Raw genomic sequence first — 17,352 nt, 5'->3', positions numbered from 1 at the left:
AAATAACTGACAGAAGCTCACAGAAGTCAGGAAATTGAGAGCAGCTGTAAATATCAACAAGGCAGAAAACTAACTCCTGTGGAGATTGCATGATTAGAAGCTTGGGCAGATGCGGATAGCCTCGGCTTCCAAAGATCAGGGCTGCAGTTAGCAAGAAATAATCTTGGTGGGCTGGTGAGGCCAGAGGCCAAAACATCTCCAGAGACCAAGTAGAATAAAAGTCAGCAAGTAGGACTATTTGCTTCATTTTGGCGCTGTAAAACATTTGGGCCTACTTACTTTACAGAGGATGGCAGAGGCAGAAATATTTCTTCTTGGCTTGGTGTAGAGTCACTGTACTGTTATTCTGTTTTAAAATTCAAAGTGGTGGTACTGAGAAAAATAAGATAAGTGAATGTATTGTTGGATTTTTCACACTTACCACTTCCTTCAAGTCCTATGCCCTCAGCACAGAAATCCAAGTGGGAGCAAGGAGCAGTCTGGCAAGGACTGGAAATGTCTGTTGCACTAGAGCAGGGTAGAACTGAAAACTAGGCTACAGCTTTAGGAGTACTTACTAGCCTTGAGTGGATGGCTGCAGATAAATGGCTGTAGTAGCATTATTCATTTATTTTTTCAATTTGAAATGCACTAAGCAAATGCCAAAGCTGCTGGCACTGTTCACTCAGGTAGACCTAATATGGAAGCCCTGTTGTGCAACACGGGCTGTGGGTTCAGAGCCGGAACCTGAACCATCCACAAAAACTTGCCTTCTGGCTCATCATGCTCACAACTATTAAAGCACACATGTTCTTTACGCTCACAGTGACATCCTAGCATGAGCTGAGCATCCATTTGTCAAAGTGATGTGCAATTCATGGTATAGGAACACAGTGGACTTACATGTGGGTTGTGAAAAGAGAGGATTTACATCCCACACCAATTCAAAGGCAAGTGCAGAGCAAGCTCCATACACCGAATCTACACAAGCAGGCTACGTACAACTTATTTATTGGTGCTCAAAGAAGTGTAAGAAGCTATGGAAGGAAATGATACATAGCAAAACATACTGGTAACATTGCAGTAGTGCTGCAATGATTCCAAAAGTAATTGAGATACTGTATAAAGCACATTTTGGAAAAAAAAAAAAGAAAAAAAAAACCCCAGTAAATAAATCAGAGAACCTGTTACTTTAATTGGTGCATGAGTTTTGGAGATTTAAAGTTTTCAAGATTTTTCCTCGGTTGTCTTGAGGGCTCGAGCCTCCCTTGAAGAACGGTGGAGGTGTTCAGATGACTGCATGTGGGAGCCAACGCTTTGAGGGGAAATTCTCGGTACCGGGGGACGCCCGGTAAAGCCGAGATCCGGCTGGAAGTGAGGTCTGGCGGGCTGAGGGGCAGCTTCGGCGGCCGCGGCAGCAGAAGAAAGGTGTCAGCACGGCTTGAGAAAGCCTGAGGGACACCAGGCGGAGGACGAGGCGACTGGGCCCGCCCGTCCCCGCGGGGAGCTGCGGGCCGCGACGCTGGCCCCATCCCGCACGTTCGGGCAGGGGCGGCCGGGGCTGTTCCCGCAGCGATACCGGCCGCTCCGGGGCGAGCTCGGCACCTCGCCACACCCCACAGCCCCCCCGCTCCACTCCACCGGTAGCCCCGCGAGAGGAGACCGGGGTCCTCACCGGGGCTCCTGGGCCTGTGCGCCAGGCGCCCCTCGCCCCAACCCGGACTCCCCCGGCCCCCGGCGCTGCCCCCACCCCCTCGGCCTCCCGCCTTCCCCTCCCCTTCCCCTCCCGGTCCCTCCTCCCCGCCGGCGCCGGCCGTGCCCGCCTCGCTCCCCGCCCCGGCTGAGGGGCGGCTGCCGCTGCTGCTGTTGCCGGCAGCGGCTCCGGGAAGATGTCCGAGCGCGGCGGCTTCTACCGGCAGGAGCTGAACAAGACGGTGTGGGAGGTGCCCCAGCGCTACCAGAACCTCACCCCCGTCGGCTCCGGCGCTTACGGCTCCGTCTGGTGAGAGGGGGCCGGGAGCCGGCAGGTGCCGCCGGCCGGCAGCAGCGGGGCGGGAGCTGGGGGGGAGGGAGGGTGGGCAGCCGATGGTGGGGAGGCGGGAGGCCCCCGCATCGCATCAAGACCCGCGCGGCCGTGCCGAGCGCCGGGGGTCGTGTGCGCGCAGCGGGCCGGGAGCTGGGGTGCCCGGGCGGCGGCGGGGCCGGCCCCGAGCGTGCCGGGGCGGGGCCGTGCCCGTTGGGCGGCCGGGGCGTGCGGCGCGGCCCTGGGGCTGGGCCGCCCCCCACGGCCGGCGGGGCCCGCGCACGCCTCGCCGTCACCCGGGCGACCCGGACCCGCGGCCGCCGGAGGGCGGCCCCTCCCCGCCCCCCCGGGCCACTGCAGCCCCCCCGGGCCGCCGCGCCGGCTGTTCAGCCCCCTCGGGCGAAAACGGCGAAAATCGCCCCGAAGCTGGGAATCCTGCACAGTCATGGCGTGACCGAGCGGGGACGGAAAGGGGGGTTCACCCGGCGATTTCGGGGGGAATCGCAGATGGGGGTAGATGGCGGCCCCAGGGCTGCGGCGCCTTAGGGGTGCCTTCGGGTTGCTTGAGGGTTTGTTACATCTTATCATAAAACCTTTCCCTCTTTTTGATAATTACTGTGTCAGGCTTGAACTTTCGGCAGCTCCCGGTGCAGATGGGGCTGTTATGTTTGTGTCTGATGCACACTTACCTATGCTTGTTGAAGTTTTGAATCAATTTTTGGAAATAATAGTGATGTTTAAGGGGTTTCTGAAAAAAAAATCGTGTTTCTTTTGTAAGCTGGGTAGGTGGAATTATGTGAAAATCCATAATGGGCCTTTAAATACGTTCTACAAAAAAAAAAAAAAAAGATTTGTGCAGAATGTAACTTTTTGCCATGGACTGAACTTGTGCAATAGTCACTCACTTTCTTCCTCTTCACAGTCAGATACCAGAAAAAAAACTACGGAGTTTCATATTTGTTGCTTCCTTCTCTAACTCTGTGAAATGCCCTGATTACGTGGAAACTGGGAATATGCATTTTAAAAACCTCCAACAACCAGGAGAAGCACTCAGGACTAGTGTGAAGTATCTCTGAATTCTTCTCTTTTTTATTGTGTCAGGCTTATGCTTGCACCTGGGAAATCTAGGCAAATATTTTTTGGCCATTAGTACCTGCCATTGTAGTTAAGTCCACAGTCCTGTGGCTATCTGATGTGAATCGTTTCAAAAGGACCTAATTTATTTAGACTGTAAAATCTTAGTTTACTTTCTCCTCTTTTATTTTACAAACTGGGACCTGGATATACAGTTGGAGGGTAACTATTGGTGTGTTCCAATTGAACCTGCATTTCTAGTTATTTTCCCTGTTCATGCTGACACTGTTTTAAGGGGAAGACCTACCCTGCTGAATTTTGTAATGAGATGTCAAGACTTTTGAAAAATTGCGAAGGAAATGAAAACATGTGGTGGTTCACTTGCAGCACAGCTGGTGCTTTGTTTTTTTTAAACTGTTAGTGTTGTTAAATCATTGTACTTACTTCTTTTCTGTCTGTAAAGATAAGGAAATCCTAGTATTTTATCAATGGAGAAGCCTAGGAACTGGGATGTAAATGGAGACTGGAAGATGCTATGGGAAAGGTTTAAACTAAAATAGACGTTTAAGAACAGAGTACAGCAATAAAATATGACTCTATATTAATAGCCTTGTTAACGTCGATGAACTATAAACCTAAACAGAAGCTTGAATGTGAGGAAAAGGTTTGCATCTCTCAGAAAAGCCATCTATTTTTAGTGTCTATTGAAATTGATTTTTTTTTTCCCCTCTGTGTGCATGTGCTTTACCCAGGAGACCCAAGAGACACAGTCATTCCCTTGAGTAATCTGCTGTATTCCTTTTGTGAATAATTGTACTTCTATTCAGTAAAATATCTAAAAACGTAAGTCTTACAGAAACCACTAGAATTAAACAAATTCTTTAGTGCTTTGCTGAATAGAAGCCAAGGTCCTGAACTCCAAACACTGGCTTTAAAACAGGAACAAAGTTGTTGTAACAAATCTTTTCCTACCTCAGTGAAACTCTTCTCTAGTCCTACCCTTTCCTTTTTTACAGTAAATTATCAGTCACATCCGATAGACTTGTGCAACTGAAGTGATAACTGGTAATAAGAAACCTATTGTAAATATTTGCATTTAAGCTAACTTCTGCTTGCCCTTTTTTTGATTGCAGCTCAAAATCAATGGAAGAGTTTGTGTCAGGAGACTGTATTTTGGCCCAATTTATTAGCATTTCATGAGCCTCATAGAATTCATGTTCAGGTTAGTTTTTATATGCAGGTGCATCAAGTGTGCTATGGAGGTAGATATTACTGTTTTAAAACAAATTCACTTTCAGAAAGTTATCTATATCAAGCACAGTGTTTTCCAGTACGTTTTTCTTGGTTTTTATTTAGATATGGAATATGTATAAAAAGCAAACCTTCCTTAGCATAAAGAGCTCCACCGCTTTTTTTTTTTCTCACTTTTTTTTTTAATGACATGCCATAAGGAACGGTCAAGAACTCAGCCACACTGTCGGGCAGAGCTACACTTCAAGCATCTGCGTGAACCGCAGAGAGAACTGTGAGGTCTTTCCCTCAAGTACTTCACCCTTGCAGTACATTTTGCGTTACTCTTGTATTTTAACTCTGCGGAGGGCTTCCTTTTACCTGGGCTCTTCCTATGGCCATTCAAGCTGGTGGACGTTCTGTCATTTGCTGCTGTCAGATCTGATTTTTTTTTTTTTAAACTTAGGAAAAAGAATTAAAGCCCTATGGAAATGTAATGTGTAGTTTAATTATGGTTAGAATGATCAATGGAGTCTTCAACAGTACATTTTGGTTAATTTATCTTTTTTCCAGGGGTTGTTTCCTTATTAGCAAATATCAATTTTACATGCACAACTGTTTCTTTTGGAGTTGTTTTCTTTTTGTGCTATAGCTTTGCTTATCAAGTTGAGAGGTTTGGTTTTTTTTTGTATTAGACAATTATTTTATCTTTTCTTCAAGCCAAAACTCAGTTAAATGCACGGTTTTCCTGAAAAAATGCATTTTCACAGTGTCCACCCTTTCTCTTTCTCAGAAGTCACAGAGTTGGTTGACTGTTATAGACCACACGTTATCCCTGCTAATTGTGAGTTTTAAAATCATTTCTGACTTTAAGTGCAGCGTTTAAGCCGATAACCATTTGGAGGGGGAGTGAGCAAGCTTACTTTCACAAGATCATCTACAACCATTTTGTTTCAGTTCTAGAGAAAAGAGGCAACTCATGTTTCAGGCCAAGGCACATTTTAAATTCTTGTCCCTTGTAACTCTGCCTTTTAAATAAGAATCATGGCTGTGCTTGAGTCTTTTGGCTGTCCTGGTGATATTGCTGGACCTCCAGCCTGCGCGTCTCTGCCTCCCTGCTCTCTTACCCTGCTAGGTCCTTTATGGTTTGGTACCTGTCCGCTTTTTCCCCTGGGAGCTGGTGTCACCACCTGCTTGAAAAAGAGCTTCTTCATCTCTTCTTATTTTTTTTTTTTTAAAGACTTTTTATTATACTGTAAATTATGTAATGTGGATAGATTTTTGGTTTACTGGTTTGTTTTTGTTTTTTTTTTTCCCAAGACTATATGCCTCTTTTCATGCCAGCTTTTGTAAACTGTCTTCCGATCTACTTAGTCCTATTTTTGCTTGGGAGGTATAGACTGCCTTCTGCCACGCGCTGTCTCTGAGCTCTTCAACATGTTGTTTCCCAGTAGCATGTTGCAAGTTCTGTGTTCCGCCTTCTTTGGAAAGAACAGACCTTGCAAAATGAACCGCAATGAGTCCAGAGCTTCTTCCCAACCAGAAACTCCTGCAGTGTTTCCTCAGAGGCCGTTGGCATCACTAGTACTTACATCACGCCGTCAGTCTCTTCACTTTAAGAGTGTGCAGCACCTAACATGACCTCAGATGGTGTAACACATTTTTAGAAAGAGGCTTGCTAAGTCTGAGTGTAATGGCACAGGCCTCGGTTCAAGAAAAGTGGGAAAGCAAAGCCTGCCTCAAGTCATTTAGGCCATGCAGCACTTCAGCAGGTCCCTCCATCCTGCTAACTTTAAGTGCATGACTAAGATCCATTAATTTTGCGTAAAAATAGGAGAAGGTGGGGTGGTGTTTAGGCTTCTGATTTGTTTTGAGGAAGTACAACTGGAGAAATAGAAGCAGAAGGGTTTCATCCTGAAGTTTAACCTCTTCTTTCCCCCATCCATCCCGTCCTGTGCTTCTGGTCAGATTGTCACTCACAAGAGTTTTAAGGGTGGCATGGAAGACTGGACCGTAACATTGCTGATACTGTCCTTTCCACATTTGGCACCTTTAAGGAGATGCTGGGACGAATCAGTAGCATGTGAGGTTTTCTTAAAAGCTGGTATAAACTGTCTTTGACTGACAAAGAGAAAAAAAATCCTTCATCCAAGACACTACTTGATTGCTATTGGATGACAAGGGTTTTTTTTAAAGGGACCTTTTACTTAGCTGTAGTGATACTAAGTATACGATTTCAACTACAAGATCAGGTTACTGGAGTTGTGGTATGTGTCGCTGTAACATTACATGCTAGTTTAAATAATAAATGCTGAGATAAACTTTTAGAGTAGTAGTAACACACACCTGCTGTATGTAAATACAGCTGGAAACTGAAAACTGTAGATCTCTGCAGGCTAGAGGCAGAATCCCAGACAGGTGTAGAGCCAGTTGATTCCAGGGGACTCCCTTTGGGCTCTTCCTCTTTCCGGTTAGGTCTTTTGTTTCCAGTGCAAATATGGGGGCTGAAATTAATCCTATACATGTTTATGGTTATATTTTATTGGAAATATTTCAAACAATACTGTTAAAACACTGCTGTCCAAGATCTGTTAGCAGTTGTCTATTTTTGGTATGCATCATTCAGAAGGAAAGTTTTGAAGCCTTTCGTTAATTTTGCACATATTTACAATGAGCTGTGCTAAGCTTATTCAAACACTTTCTTGAAAACTGAGTGAGAAAAGAAGGCTGATATGAGAGTCCAGTCAGAGGCTGGACACCTCTTGAGAGTAAGTGTCTGTAATAACGATAATTAGAAACAAGGCCTTGAAAGTGAGGTTGCAACAGGGAGGAGAGCTAAATAAAAGGAGTTGCGTGATCAACGTTACAGGTTAGGAGGAGGATCTTTGCAGCAGCATTGCTAGAATGATTGGATGAAAATAAGTGAAGCAACAAAAAATGAAAGTGTTGCAGAGTGAGAAAGACCCTCAGAGAACCATGATGAAATAGCTTTTAGGAATGAATACACAATGGGGTTTGCAGCTACAAAGCCGAGGGAGGTCAAGAATTCAAGAAATTTAGTGAAAGATACATGAAGGAAGATCGAAGAGTTTTTCTGAGCACTGGCCAGGGAGATACCACTAGAGAGTTCGCTGAGAGTGGTTTTGTTGGAGTGCGAGGATGGAATGCAGATTGCTCGTCATTCCTTTGTCCAGTTTCATCCTGTGTATTTTCCAGCTGTTGGAACAGTGTAGTTACTGACTTCGGAAAGGAAAGGGAAGTGGGATGGTGATTAGTGGAGTCAAGGTTCCTATTTTAAATGAGAATGTCTAAGAATGCTTTTAATGAAGGAGAGTGAATCCGGAAGGAGGTGTTTGTGGAGAAGGACGAGAAGGGCTGAGAATGGCTGTGATGGAGATCTTTATGTGGGATGCTGTCACTAAACCTGTGGAGTAGTTGGAGAGCAGATGAGAAACATCTGAATGGGTGTAAGGAGGGTGGTAGAGGGAGTTGTAGGAAGGGTGAAGAGAAGGCAAGCTTGAGAAGTGGGAAGGCCACTTTGTATTGTCCAGATTTTCTTTCAGGAAGAATTAATAAGATCTTTTTTAGAGAAGGGGGGGCATGGGATGGAAGAGAGATGAGAGGCACGAAATGAGCCAGTTGTGGCAGAAAGGCAGCAAGGATCGTGGAATTACGGCCTTCTGTGTGGCTGTAGGAATACGTTAGCAGAGTGAAAATTCTCTGCAGAGGGTCTCCTCCATCCCTACTTCAATGTAATTTGTTACAGTACGCACCTTCCTGACCACTGTGCGGCACTGGCGTAGCTAACTGCTCTCCTCTCCTGCCATCAGTCATCACTGTGATTGCAGTTGGCTAGGGGACACGGTCCCTATTCCAGATCCCAGGTCTTAGGGCCTCATTGCTTCAACATGGCTTCCCAAGGAGCTGTTTGCAATTTCAGAACCTATTAACTAGGTGGTACCGAAAATTCAGTATCTTAGTTCTGTGTATACCGTCTGGAAGAGAGTGTGTGTTTCAAAACACCTATGTGACCTGGGAACAAATTGCTACCATTTAATGTTTTGGCTGTTGTAGAGGCAGAAAGCAGGAAATGTGAAGGAGAAGTGGGGGAGGAATAGGAAAAAGAAGGGCAACAATATAAGTGAGATTTTGTCTGCTTAGGCTTATGTAAAGTATTTGAAAGCACCGGTATTTTTCATATTAAACTTTATATCCAGATTAACCACAAGCATTTCTAGCTGTAGCTTTGAAGCCCACAATTTATAACTACCTGGCAGTCTTTTTTTTTAATGAAATGCTGAATAGAATATATTTGTCATTAGTGGTGTACTGGCTTAGTGGCAGCTGACAGATTTTCTTGTTTACATACTGACATTGGGCTTATAGGCTATTTCAAATACGTTATTATTTTAGTATCCATGAGCTGGTTACGCATGCTGAGGAAGCTAACAGCTTATGACCCCAACCTTCTGTATGTGTTTCTCACAAGCATGAATTTAAATGCATCACTCCCACTGATATAAGCTGTACTGTCTATAACTTCACCTAGGAAGGTGTCACTGCTCCTCTGTAAAGTTATTTGAGTATTTAAGTCACTGTGGAGACATAAGAAACAGGTCGGAAAATAAAAAGTAGCTTGTGGATTCAGAGGCTGATAGAGCCTTTCTATGATCATATTGTTACATTGAAAGAAGACTGGTGATGTATTCACGTAAACATATGGATAGCAATTATTTTTTAGTATTTTTCAGTGTCTGCTTAAACATATGTACGTATTTTTAGGTTTGTTATGGAAAAATTATGTTACATATGTAAGAGATATTTTGTGCTTTTATATTTAGATTTAGTGGTAAATTAATCTGAGATAATTGACAGTGACTGTACTAAAGCCAAGACAATTGATGCTAGTGCTCAGCATGGTGTGTTGGAATAATACCCAAGTGATGGGATGTAATTTTACAGTACAATAACCTGTCATCATCAAGCAAGGCTATTTTTCTCTAATGAGGAGATTAATGTGTCATTTCAGAGCTGCCCATTACTCATCCTCTCACCTTTTGTCTTGCTACTATCTCATTTTTCTTCATGGTTTCCTTCTGATGCACATATGTGTCATGATTTGTGTGGTTTAGTAAACAAACACATGCTCTGCACCTTAAATCAAGCTCTTGGACGGTGGAAATCACCAACTTGAACTTGCATAAAGTAACAAAACATTTCTAAAGAAGAAACAAATGAATCATTTCCTGGGTTTACTTTGCTGCTTAACTTAAGCTTACTGAGGGCTGTCTTTTTTTGTTGTTTCTCTTGCTGTACTGCTAATAGCTATTGTGGTCCATTTTCTGGTATTGGATAGGTGTTGCATGTGCTTTTTGCAAGACTATTCTATATCTTAATAAAAAATATCTCTATTTAAAAAAAAAAAAATTATGTTGTAAAAAAGAAGAGCAAAATCTTGAAGAAGACCCAGAAGGCAAAGCTCACAAACTACACCTTGCAAACAAAACCCAAAATCCATGTTACTCACTTACATGACATTTATGAGAAATGTAAAAAGGGTTGTCATTCACTGAAGTTGTGAGGAACCCAGATTATACGACTGGGCACTAGAAAATGTCCCAAGGCAGGGTTCCTGTGTGTCCCCCCTTTTCTATCTTACTTGCCAATGTGTGCTGCAGTAAGGGCTGCCTGCCTCAATGATTAGGTCCTCTGCGCGTTGCCCCTCTTCAGTCCCTTCCCCTCAATGCTTGTTCACATCCACCCTTCTGCTGCTGTTACTTGTTTTTATCAGACATTCAGGATTCTGTGTACTTTCCATTTTGTTTTCTAGGTGTTGCCTTCTTTCTTAACAAAATCGGTACAATTCTGCCCACGCGAATCTGTGGTTTTGAGCATGAATTGCGTTTTTTCTGTTTTTTCTCTTAACACTCACATGTAATGGTGAGTTTTCACGTGTTCTGGAGGAATGTAGCCCAGTGAAGGAAAGAAACTTGTGTTGTGCTGCAGTGAAAGAAATAAAAGGAGAAGCCTAGAGCAATATGGGGAAAACCCAGACCCAGTGTCATTGTCACATGGAGCAAATTTAAGGATCTGCCTGTGTACAGCATTCTCTCCAAGTTTGCTATAGTGTGTCCATCCAGTTGTCAAGCTTCTCATGACGTAAGGGTAACAACCTTGCAAGCTGGGACACCAAGTTATATAAAATAAATTGGAAAAGTTAGTCTTTGTATTTTTTGCACTTAGCCCCAAATGAATCACTTAGAATCAGTGAACCTAATTATCTGTACAGATATAATGCATCCCAAAGCATAAAGTCACACTTTGCAGACAACCAAAACCTTGTGGTTATCTGGGGTGATGAGGATGGGATATTAGCTGACACAGGTAACCTACAGCAGATGGGGAGTTCACTGCAGACACAAGACTGGCACCGCGTACAACCAGCTTGGGTCATGCCTTCATTCTGCATCATCTAGACCTGACCTGGCTCCAGGAATGAAGAGAACTCACTAAACACTGCAGTCAAGCTGAACTTTTTCTGGGCATTTGCAGCACAGAAAGCCAACCACATCCTGGGCTGCATCAAGAGGAGTGTGGCCAGCAGGTCAAGGATGGTGATTCTGCCCCTCTACTCTGCTCTTGTGAGACCCCACCTGGAGTAGTGTGTCCAGAAAGACATGGACCTATTGGAGCAGGTCCAGAGGAGGGCCATCAAAATGGTCAGAGGGCTGGAGCACCTCTCCTGTGAAGACAGACTAAGAGAGTTGGGGCTGTTCAGCCTGGAGAAGAGAAGGTTCCGGGGAGGCCTTATAATGGTCTTCAGTACCTACAGGGGGTTTGTAAGAAAGACAGGGAGAAACTCTTTAGGAGGGCCTGTTGTGATAGGACAGGGGAAATGGTTTTAAAATAGAGGGAGGTAGATTCAGATAAGATATTAGGAAAAAAATTTTTACAGTGAGGGTGGTGGAACACTGGAACGGGTTGCCCAGAGAGGTGGTGGATGCCCCATCCCTGGAAAACATTCAAGGCCAGGTTGGACGGTGCTCTGAGCAACCTGATCTGGTTGGAGATGTCCCTGCTTCTTGCAGGGGGGTTGGACTAGATGACCTTTAAAGGTCCCTTCCAACCCTAACCATTCTATGATTCTGTGATTTTTGGGTAGTACTCTGCCCAGCTAATAAGCCCTCTCCAAGCCCAGAGCATCAGGAAGTTCAGGGGCCAGCTGTTCTCCAGCAAGACCAGTTGATCCCAGGAAGAATTCCTCCTGCATTGGATACTGGAGTTTGCTAAATAGGATACGAGTTGGCTCCATGTGTGGGTTGTTAGATTGGGCTCCCACAAGCAGCCCTCCAGCTATTGAAGCAAATTTGATGCCGAACGCTAAGTAGCCATAGCTGACTAGTGTGCTCCTAATCCCACAGGCCCTGAAGGGTCTAAGCAGGCTGCACACATGAATGCCTCGTCTGTCCAGTATTACCGCTCTGCAACCACAGAGGGTAAATGGCTGGTGGATACGAGGGAAATGATTGTATGTACAGCCAAGTTGATAAATATGGGTGACTAAAAATCCATGCCCCATCAAAAATCATGAAGTTAGCATGAAGCTGTTAAAATCCAATGTTTTTTGCCTCCTGAATTTTTGGACTGCATTAGCTTCCTATGTTCCAACTTTTCTCTGAAACCTTAAGAACTGGGAAAGTGTGCATATAAATAGAGATTGTTATTTCATCTAGTGGAACTTCAATAGAATTATTAAATATAGGAGCTGACAACATTGAAAAGGTAGGTCTAATTTAAGCAATGATTGAAAATCACACTAAGCAAAAGTCTCTAATCTGTGTGAAAATGATGCCGTCCCGGTAAGCAGAATAATGGCTTTTTAATCCTTGATCTTAGAAAGGACAGACAGCAAAAAATATGTCATAACTGCAAAGAGTTCTGGGTCAAGAATGATCGTATCTGAAAAAGCTGTTGCTAAGTTTGTTACAAAGTTGTTTCTTGTAAAATTTTAAAAAAGATAAGAATTGTGTTTCTTTTTAAATTATGGTAGAAACCCTCTTTGAAGTGGTGTTCCCCTATACTATCGAAGCATGAGAGCATATTGCTCTATGATAATGTAAGAAATACTCACTGATTTATTATGCAATTAAAAAGTCAGTTATTTTCACTGCCTGCATCAAATTAAATGCTAGGAACAGATTAGAGATGGAAGGTGATAGCCCTTTACAAATATCAAAGTTTATCTCTGTCATACTATTCTGTCCAGTTACATGAGGTAACAATAATCAGACGTAAGATGTTCCAGAATAAGTAGTCTGAAAGAAACCACTCCTACTTTCAGTAAACAGTAGCTGTTGTGGGTTTGTTGTTTGTTTTGGTTTGGTTTGGTTTGGTTTTTTAAGAAGCTGTTTTGAATAATTTTACTCAGGGGCTGGTCACAGGCCCCCACGGAAGGGTTTGGAGATGCTGAACAGAGGTGGGCCCATACAGTCGCTGTGACTGGGACTAGAGACATCCTGTCCAGGGACTGGTCTGAAAACTGAATACTCTCAGGGAAGTCACACAGAAAGGAAAGCAGTTCATCCTGCCACCTAACAGTTTACTCAGGGGACAATAAGAGATTCAGGGGACAACCTAGATTGCAGCTATGATGATATAATAGGAAGCGGAGGAGGCCGAGTCTAAAATAAGACGAGTAAGTGTACCCGGGGAGGCAGCGTCCTGCTGCTTGCAAGATGGGATCGTGGAGGCAGTAGAAGAGATCACAGACACAAGTCATCCTTGAATTGACAAACAAGAGAGTTCAGCAATGCAAAATCTGTAATTTTGAATGCTTCACTGTTAATAACTTGAAGGTAAACTAGGCAAGGAAAGAGCCTGAAGGCATTAGCTCTGACTGCCATTTGGTACAGTTTCTTGACTGCAGAGCAGCTCATTTAAACCAAGCCGGTTCCTGGCCTGTGCAGGTTCAATTCATACTTTCCTATTGGGAGTCCCAAGGACTCAAGCTGCCATTTGTTTTCTCTTTCTTTTAATTTTTTTTTTTCCTCTCTCCTTATGTGCTTCCATCCTGGGTCTAAAAAGCTGCTGTCATAAGAATTACTAAAGCTAAAAAAAATAGTGCTTTGTACCATCTGAAAGCTTTGCAGCCTTGAGTCATGTGGAGGGTAAAAAGCAATCCATCTTAAACATCAGTGGTTTTTAAACCACCAAAACCCACATTTGACCTTAGAAGTGGAAGGAGAGGGATGTTTATAATGATAACGGGATTTAAAACCTAATTCCTTCTAGCCTTGTATAATGTACAGTATCTCACAAAGCGGTACAAGCATGAGTGGGAAGGCTTGTGAATTACCAGAAGAGCTGAGATGTTAAGCACAAACTGCTGTTCTGGGTAATGTTATTTATTTATCTGGATAAATATTTCCTTTTTCTTTGGAAAAAAGTTGGAAAGGATATAGAGAGTATGTATTTGTGAGACTTGGCAGTATTATCCAGTGGCTTCATTGGCCAGGATTACAGACTGGGCAATTATATCTAATCTTTGTTACATTAACAGCTATGAATTGTCTTCCTTTCTATTTCTTCAGATTTACTTGTGCAACCTTTGTGTTGTCCCTGTGGGCAGTCGTGTGGAATTTAAGATAGCTCTGTTGTCAGTTCTTCTCACACTGTTCATTCCTTGAGCTGCTCCACGTATTTGAGCAACATGGTGTCCTCATATCCTGAATAACTATGTCCCTACCCTACTGCCGGAATAAACATCTCTGTCATATCCCTTCCACCCACTCTTCAGAGTGATACCAGTCTTCTCCTTCTTCCTATGGTTTCTTTCTTCAGCTCAGGGAATGCCCCTCCTGAGGTGGTCAGCAAAGCCACAACCCTGTATGCCTTTAAAACTTCCCTGAAGATCCACTTCTGTGATGCTTGCAAGAATGTAGCTAAGTAATCCGCTTATCTATTTCATTTCTCTCATGAGTGACTCACTCCTTCCATGGTGCCTGCGAGAAACTTGTTGATTAAATCTACTTCCTCTTACTTTGTTTCTATCAAGTAAAAACATTGCTGGATTGTACCCTGCAGTGGCCTTTGTGGAGGTTGGGTGAATTCTAGGATAACTGGATCACAATCACCTTTCAGATGCCACTCTGTTCTTCATGCCCATTTGTTGCTTGCACCCTTTTGTTGCTTCTCATTAGAAACACCACCTTGTCCTCCAGCTGCCTGCAAATAAAGAGGCTTTGCTCTTCACTTGGCTCTTCGTCACTTTAGCAGAGCACCACGTATGTGTAGGAGTCCAGCTCCTTGGAGCTGATAATAGGCTCGGTGTATTAGTTTGGGAGCTTCCCCAGTGTCCTGGTTTCAATGGGTTTCAATGGCATGATCAATGGGTTTTGTCTCTAGCAGGTGTCTCCTACCACAATTTGCAGGAGTGTCTAAAACACTGTTCATAAGGAGCAAATAGCATTCAGTGTGACTATTGACTGTTGTGATCATACTCCATGAATTTTTAATATTACCTAATTTTCAGCGTTTGTAACTCCAAAAAACTTCTGTAAGATAAACGTGGGAAGGTTCTTGGCTTGCTAGTGCTCTCTAGCAAGCACAGATAGTGTTATCCACATTTTAAACAGAGAATTCAAAGGTATTTTAATTGAACACAATTTTAATGTAATGGATAAGAGGAACAATTTAAAGAAATCTTTTTTCTTTATAGGAGAAGGTAGTAAATGGAATCTTTTAATAATTGTACTGTGTAGTGTCATGAAATAATACATACAGGGATCATTTTTATTCCTGTGCCACATAACAGGCAGCATTTATTCATGGCTTGTTGTGCTTGCCATGTCTCTCTAACACACAAAAACCAGTGGGTCTCCCTTTTGTGACGTGTGTGTTTAGTGTCCTCTTCAGTGGGACACCTCCATCTGTGTGAAGTTAAGCACATGCAGTGCGTCAGCAGGATCTGTGGGCTGAGGTATGAGACATGTACCCGTTGTTCACTCGTTACCAGCATTTCCCAAGGAAATGGTGTTGCCTTGGCTATGTCAACATCCTAATTTTATACCAGTTTTATGGCATTATCACCTAGGAAGATAATGGTCATGTAGGTAATTAATATTGCTAGACACAATGTCAGCATTCCTCTAATTAGTAAAGACTCCAGTTTGTTCAGTAAGACCCAGAATTTGGATCCCCATATTCCCTACGAGCCTTGCCTTGGTGCTGGAGGCTGGAGCTGCACTAATGGAGCTAATTTCTCTGCTTACTTTTCCTGCCGTATGGGGAAGGGTTACCTGGGGGTGAGCCCTGAACATCATCAGAAGCATTAGTAATTTGCCAGATGGAAAACAAGAACTGTCTTTGAAGACTCAGACTTACTGGTGACTAGCTCCCCTGGTCGCAGTCCCTGAGTAGAAGGTGAAAGAGGGCAAAGGAGGGAGTCAGAGCCCCCAGGAGAGTGCAGGTTTCTCCAGTGAACTAGCTGAGAGCTTTAAAGTAGAACATGACTTCAATGAGGACTTTTTCTTTTCCTCTTCTAGTTCAGCTTATGATACCAAAACACGGCAGAAGGTGGCAGTAAAAAAGCTTTCAAGACCTTTTCAATCACTTATTCACGCCAGGAGGACCTACCGGGAGCTTAGGCTGCTTAAGCACATGAAGCATGAGAACGTAAGTGGAGAGCGAGTTCTTTCCCTTCGGATGTTTATGACAAAAATTTGCAATATAACCTTAATTTCAGTAAGGTACAATCTTGTCCAAAATCTATATGCAATCTGGCTACCCAAGATACCTGGACCTAGCCATCCTATGTGTAGTGAAGTCACTGGACTGACTTTAAAGTAGAGACTTTCAGTAAAAGGCTGCCTTTTTGTTGAAAAATGATCTAATCTCATCTTGAAGATGCAGCTAATGAAATCCAAAACAAGTAGTCCTACTCCTCTCTCACTAAAGTAATAAGAGTGTTCTGCTCGCTACTGTTGGAGGCTCTTGAAACATCGGTCCAGGAAAAAAAATAACTCAGACCTCCTCTTGCTGAATTTGGATTCTGTTGAGAAATTAAGGGCAGATACTCTCCTTGAAATTAACAACAGTGTAGTATCTAGATGAAAGATTGGAGAACTTCAGGCCTCAAATAATTGAGTACTATTCTAAATTCATGTGGCAAAGAGTTGATTTCAGTGGGAGTATCCACCTACTTAAAAGTAACCTGATGAATTGAAGACTGAATAAAATATAATGGATTGAAAAGTATCCTGGAGAAAGAATGCTAAAAAACTTAAACAACAACAGAACAAAATAAGCCATGAAATTGTGCATAATCTTAAGTATTACAAGTGTATAAGCCATGCGGCAGCTTTTCTGTAATGAGACATTACTTTTCCTGCCTTTATTTCTGATTGTCTGAAGTCTTGTTGTAATTACTTTTTGTAAGTAATATAATTTTCTGTTGGTCCCAGAGATAGCTGAGGCTATACCTGTATAGACTATTTATTCTGTCACTTGTACTGTTTTCAGGATGGCCATATGTCATATTTTTTTTTTGTTTCATCCCAAAAATGCTAAGCATTGTCAATACTAATGCATGTTGCTTTACAGATTTCTAAAAATAAAATGTTGATTCCTTCATCTTTCAGGTTATAGGATTGCTAGATGTTTTTACACCTGCAACATCAATAGAAAATTTTAATGAAGTGTAAGTAAAATTTTACAGTCATTCTTGACTAGTTACTAAGCAGGTAATTACCACTCTGGTTTTAAAAAGAAAGCATGTACCTTTCTAACAGACTTTTAGCCACAGTTGGCTTTGTATGAAGAACCCAAATAAATCTTTTTGCAACTTTTCCACAAAAGAAAAGGCAGGAGGCAGGAGGATGTCCCTCATTTTTGTACTTTTTTGAATGATAATTAATAAGATTATTGGTATATGGTAAATGGTTTGATGCTGCATAAATGCTAGTAAACATAAAACTTTATCAGTTCAACTATGTGTTAGCTGTACATTATTTTTTCACAGCTAGATGGGATTTCAGGAACATAGGAAA

The 17,352-nt window shown here is 42.9% G+C and overlaps 1 protein-coding gene across 1 annotated transcript in view; it reads left to right on the top strand.

Moving 5' to 3' along the window:
• The first annotated feature begins 1,800 nt into the window (after positions 1-1,800).
• Positions 1,801-17,352, top strand: part of MAPK11 (mitogen-activated protein kinase 11) — a 32,206-nt gene continuing 16,654 nt past the window's right edge. Inside the window, exons 1-3 of the mRNA XM_086747057.1 lie at positions 1,801-1,981; positions 15,850-15,979; positions 16,945-17,003. Of these exons, the coding sequence (XP_086603183.1) occupies positions 1,869-1,981; positions 15,850-15,979; positions 16,945-17,003 (302 nt within the window). The 5' untranslated portion in view covers positions 1,801-1,868. The remainder of the gene's footprint in view (positions 1,982-15,849; positions 15,980-16,944; positions 17,004-17,352) is intronic.

Source organism: Chlamydotis macqueenii, chromosome 1, assembly GCF_036417535.1.
Source record: "Chlamydotis macqueenii isolate bChlMac1 chromosome 1, bChlMac1.mat, whole genome shotgun sequence".
Lineage (NCBI taxonomy): Eukaryota > Metazoa > Chordata > Aves > Otidiformes > Otididae > Chlamydotis > Chlamydotis macqueenii.
The sequence above is the reverse complement of the archived record's forward strand: the minus strand, read 5'-3'. Positions and strand labels throughout refer to the sequence as shown.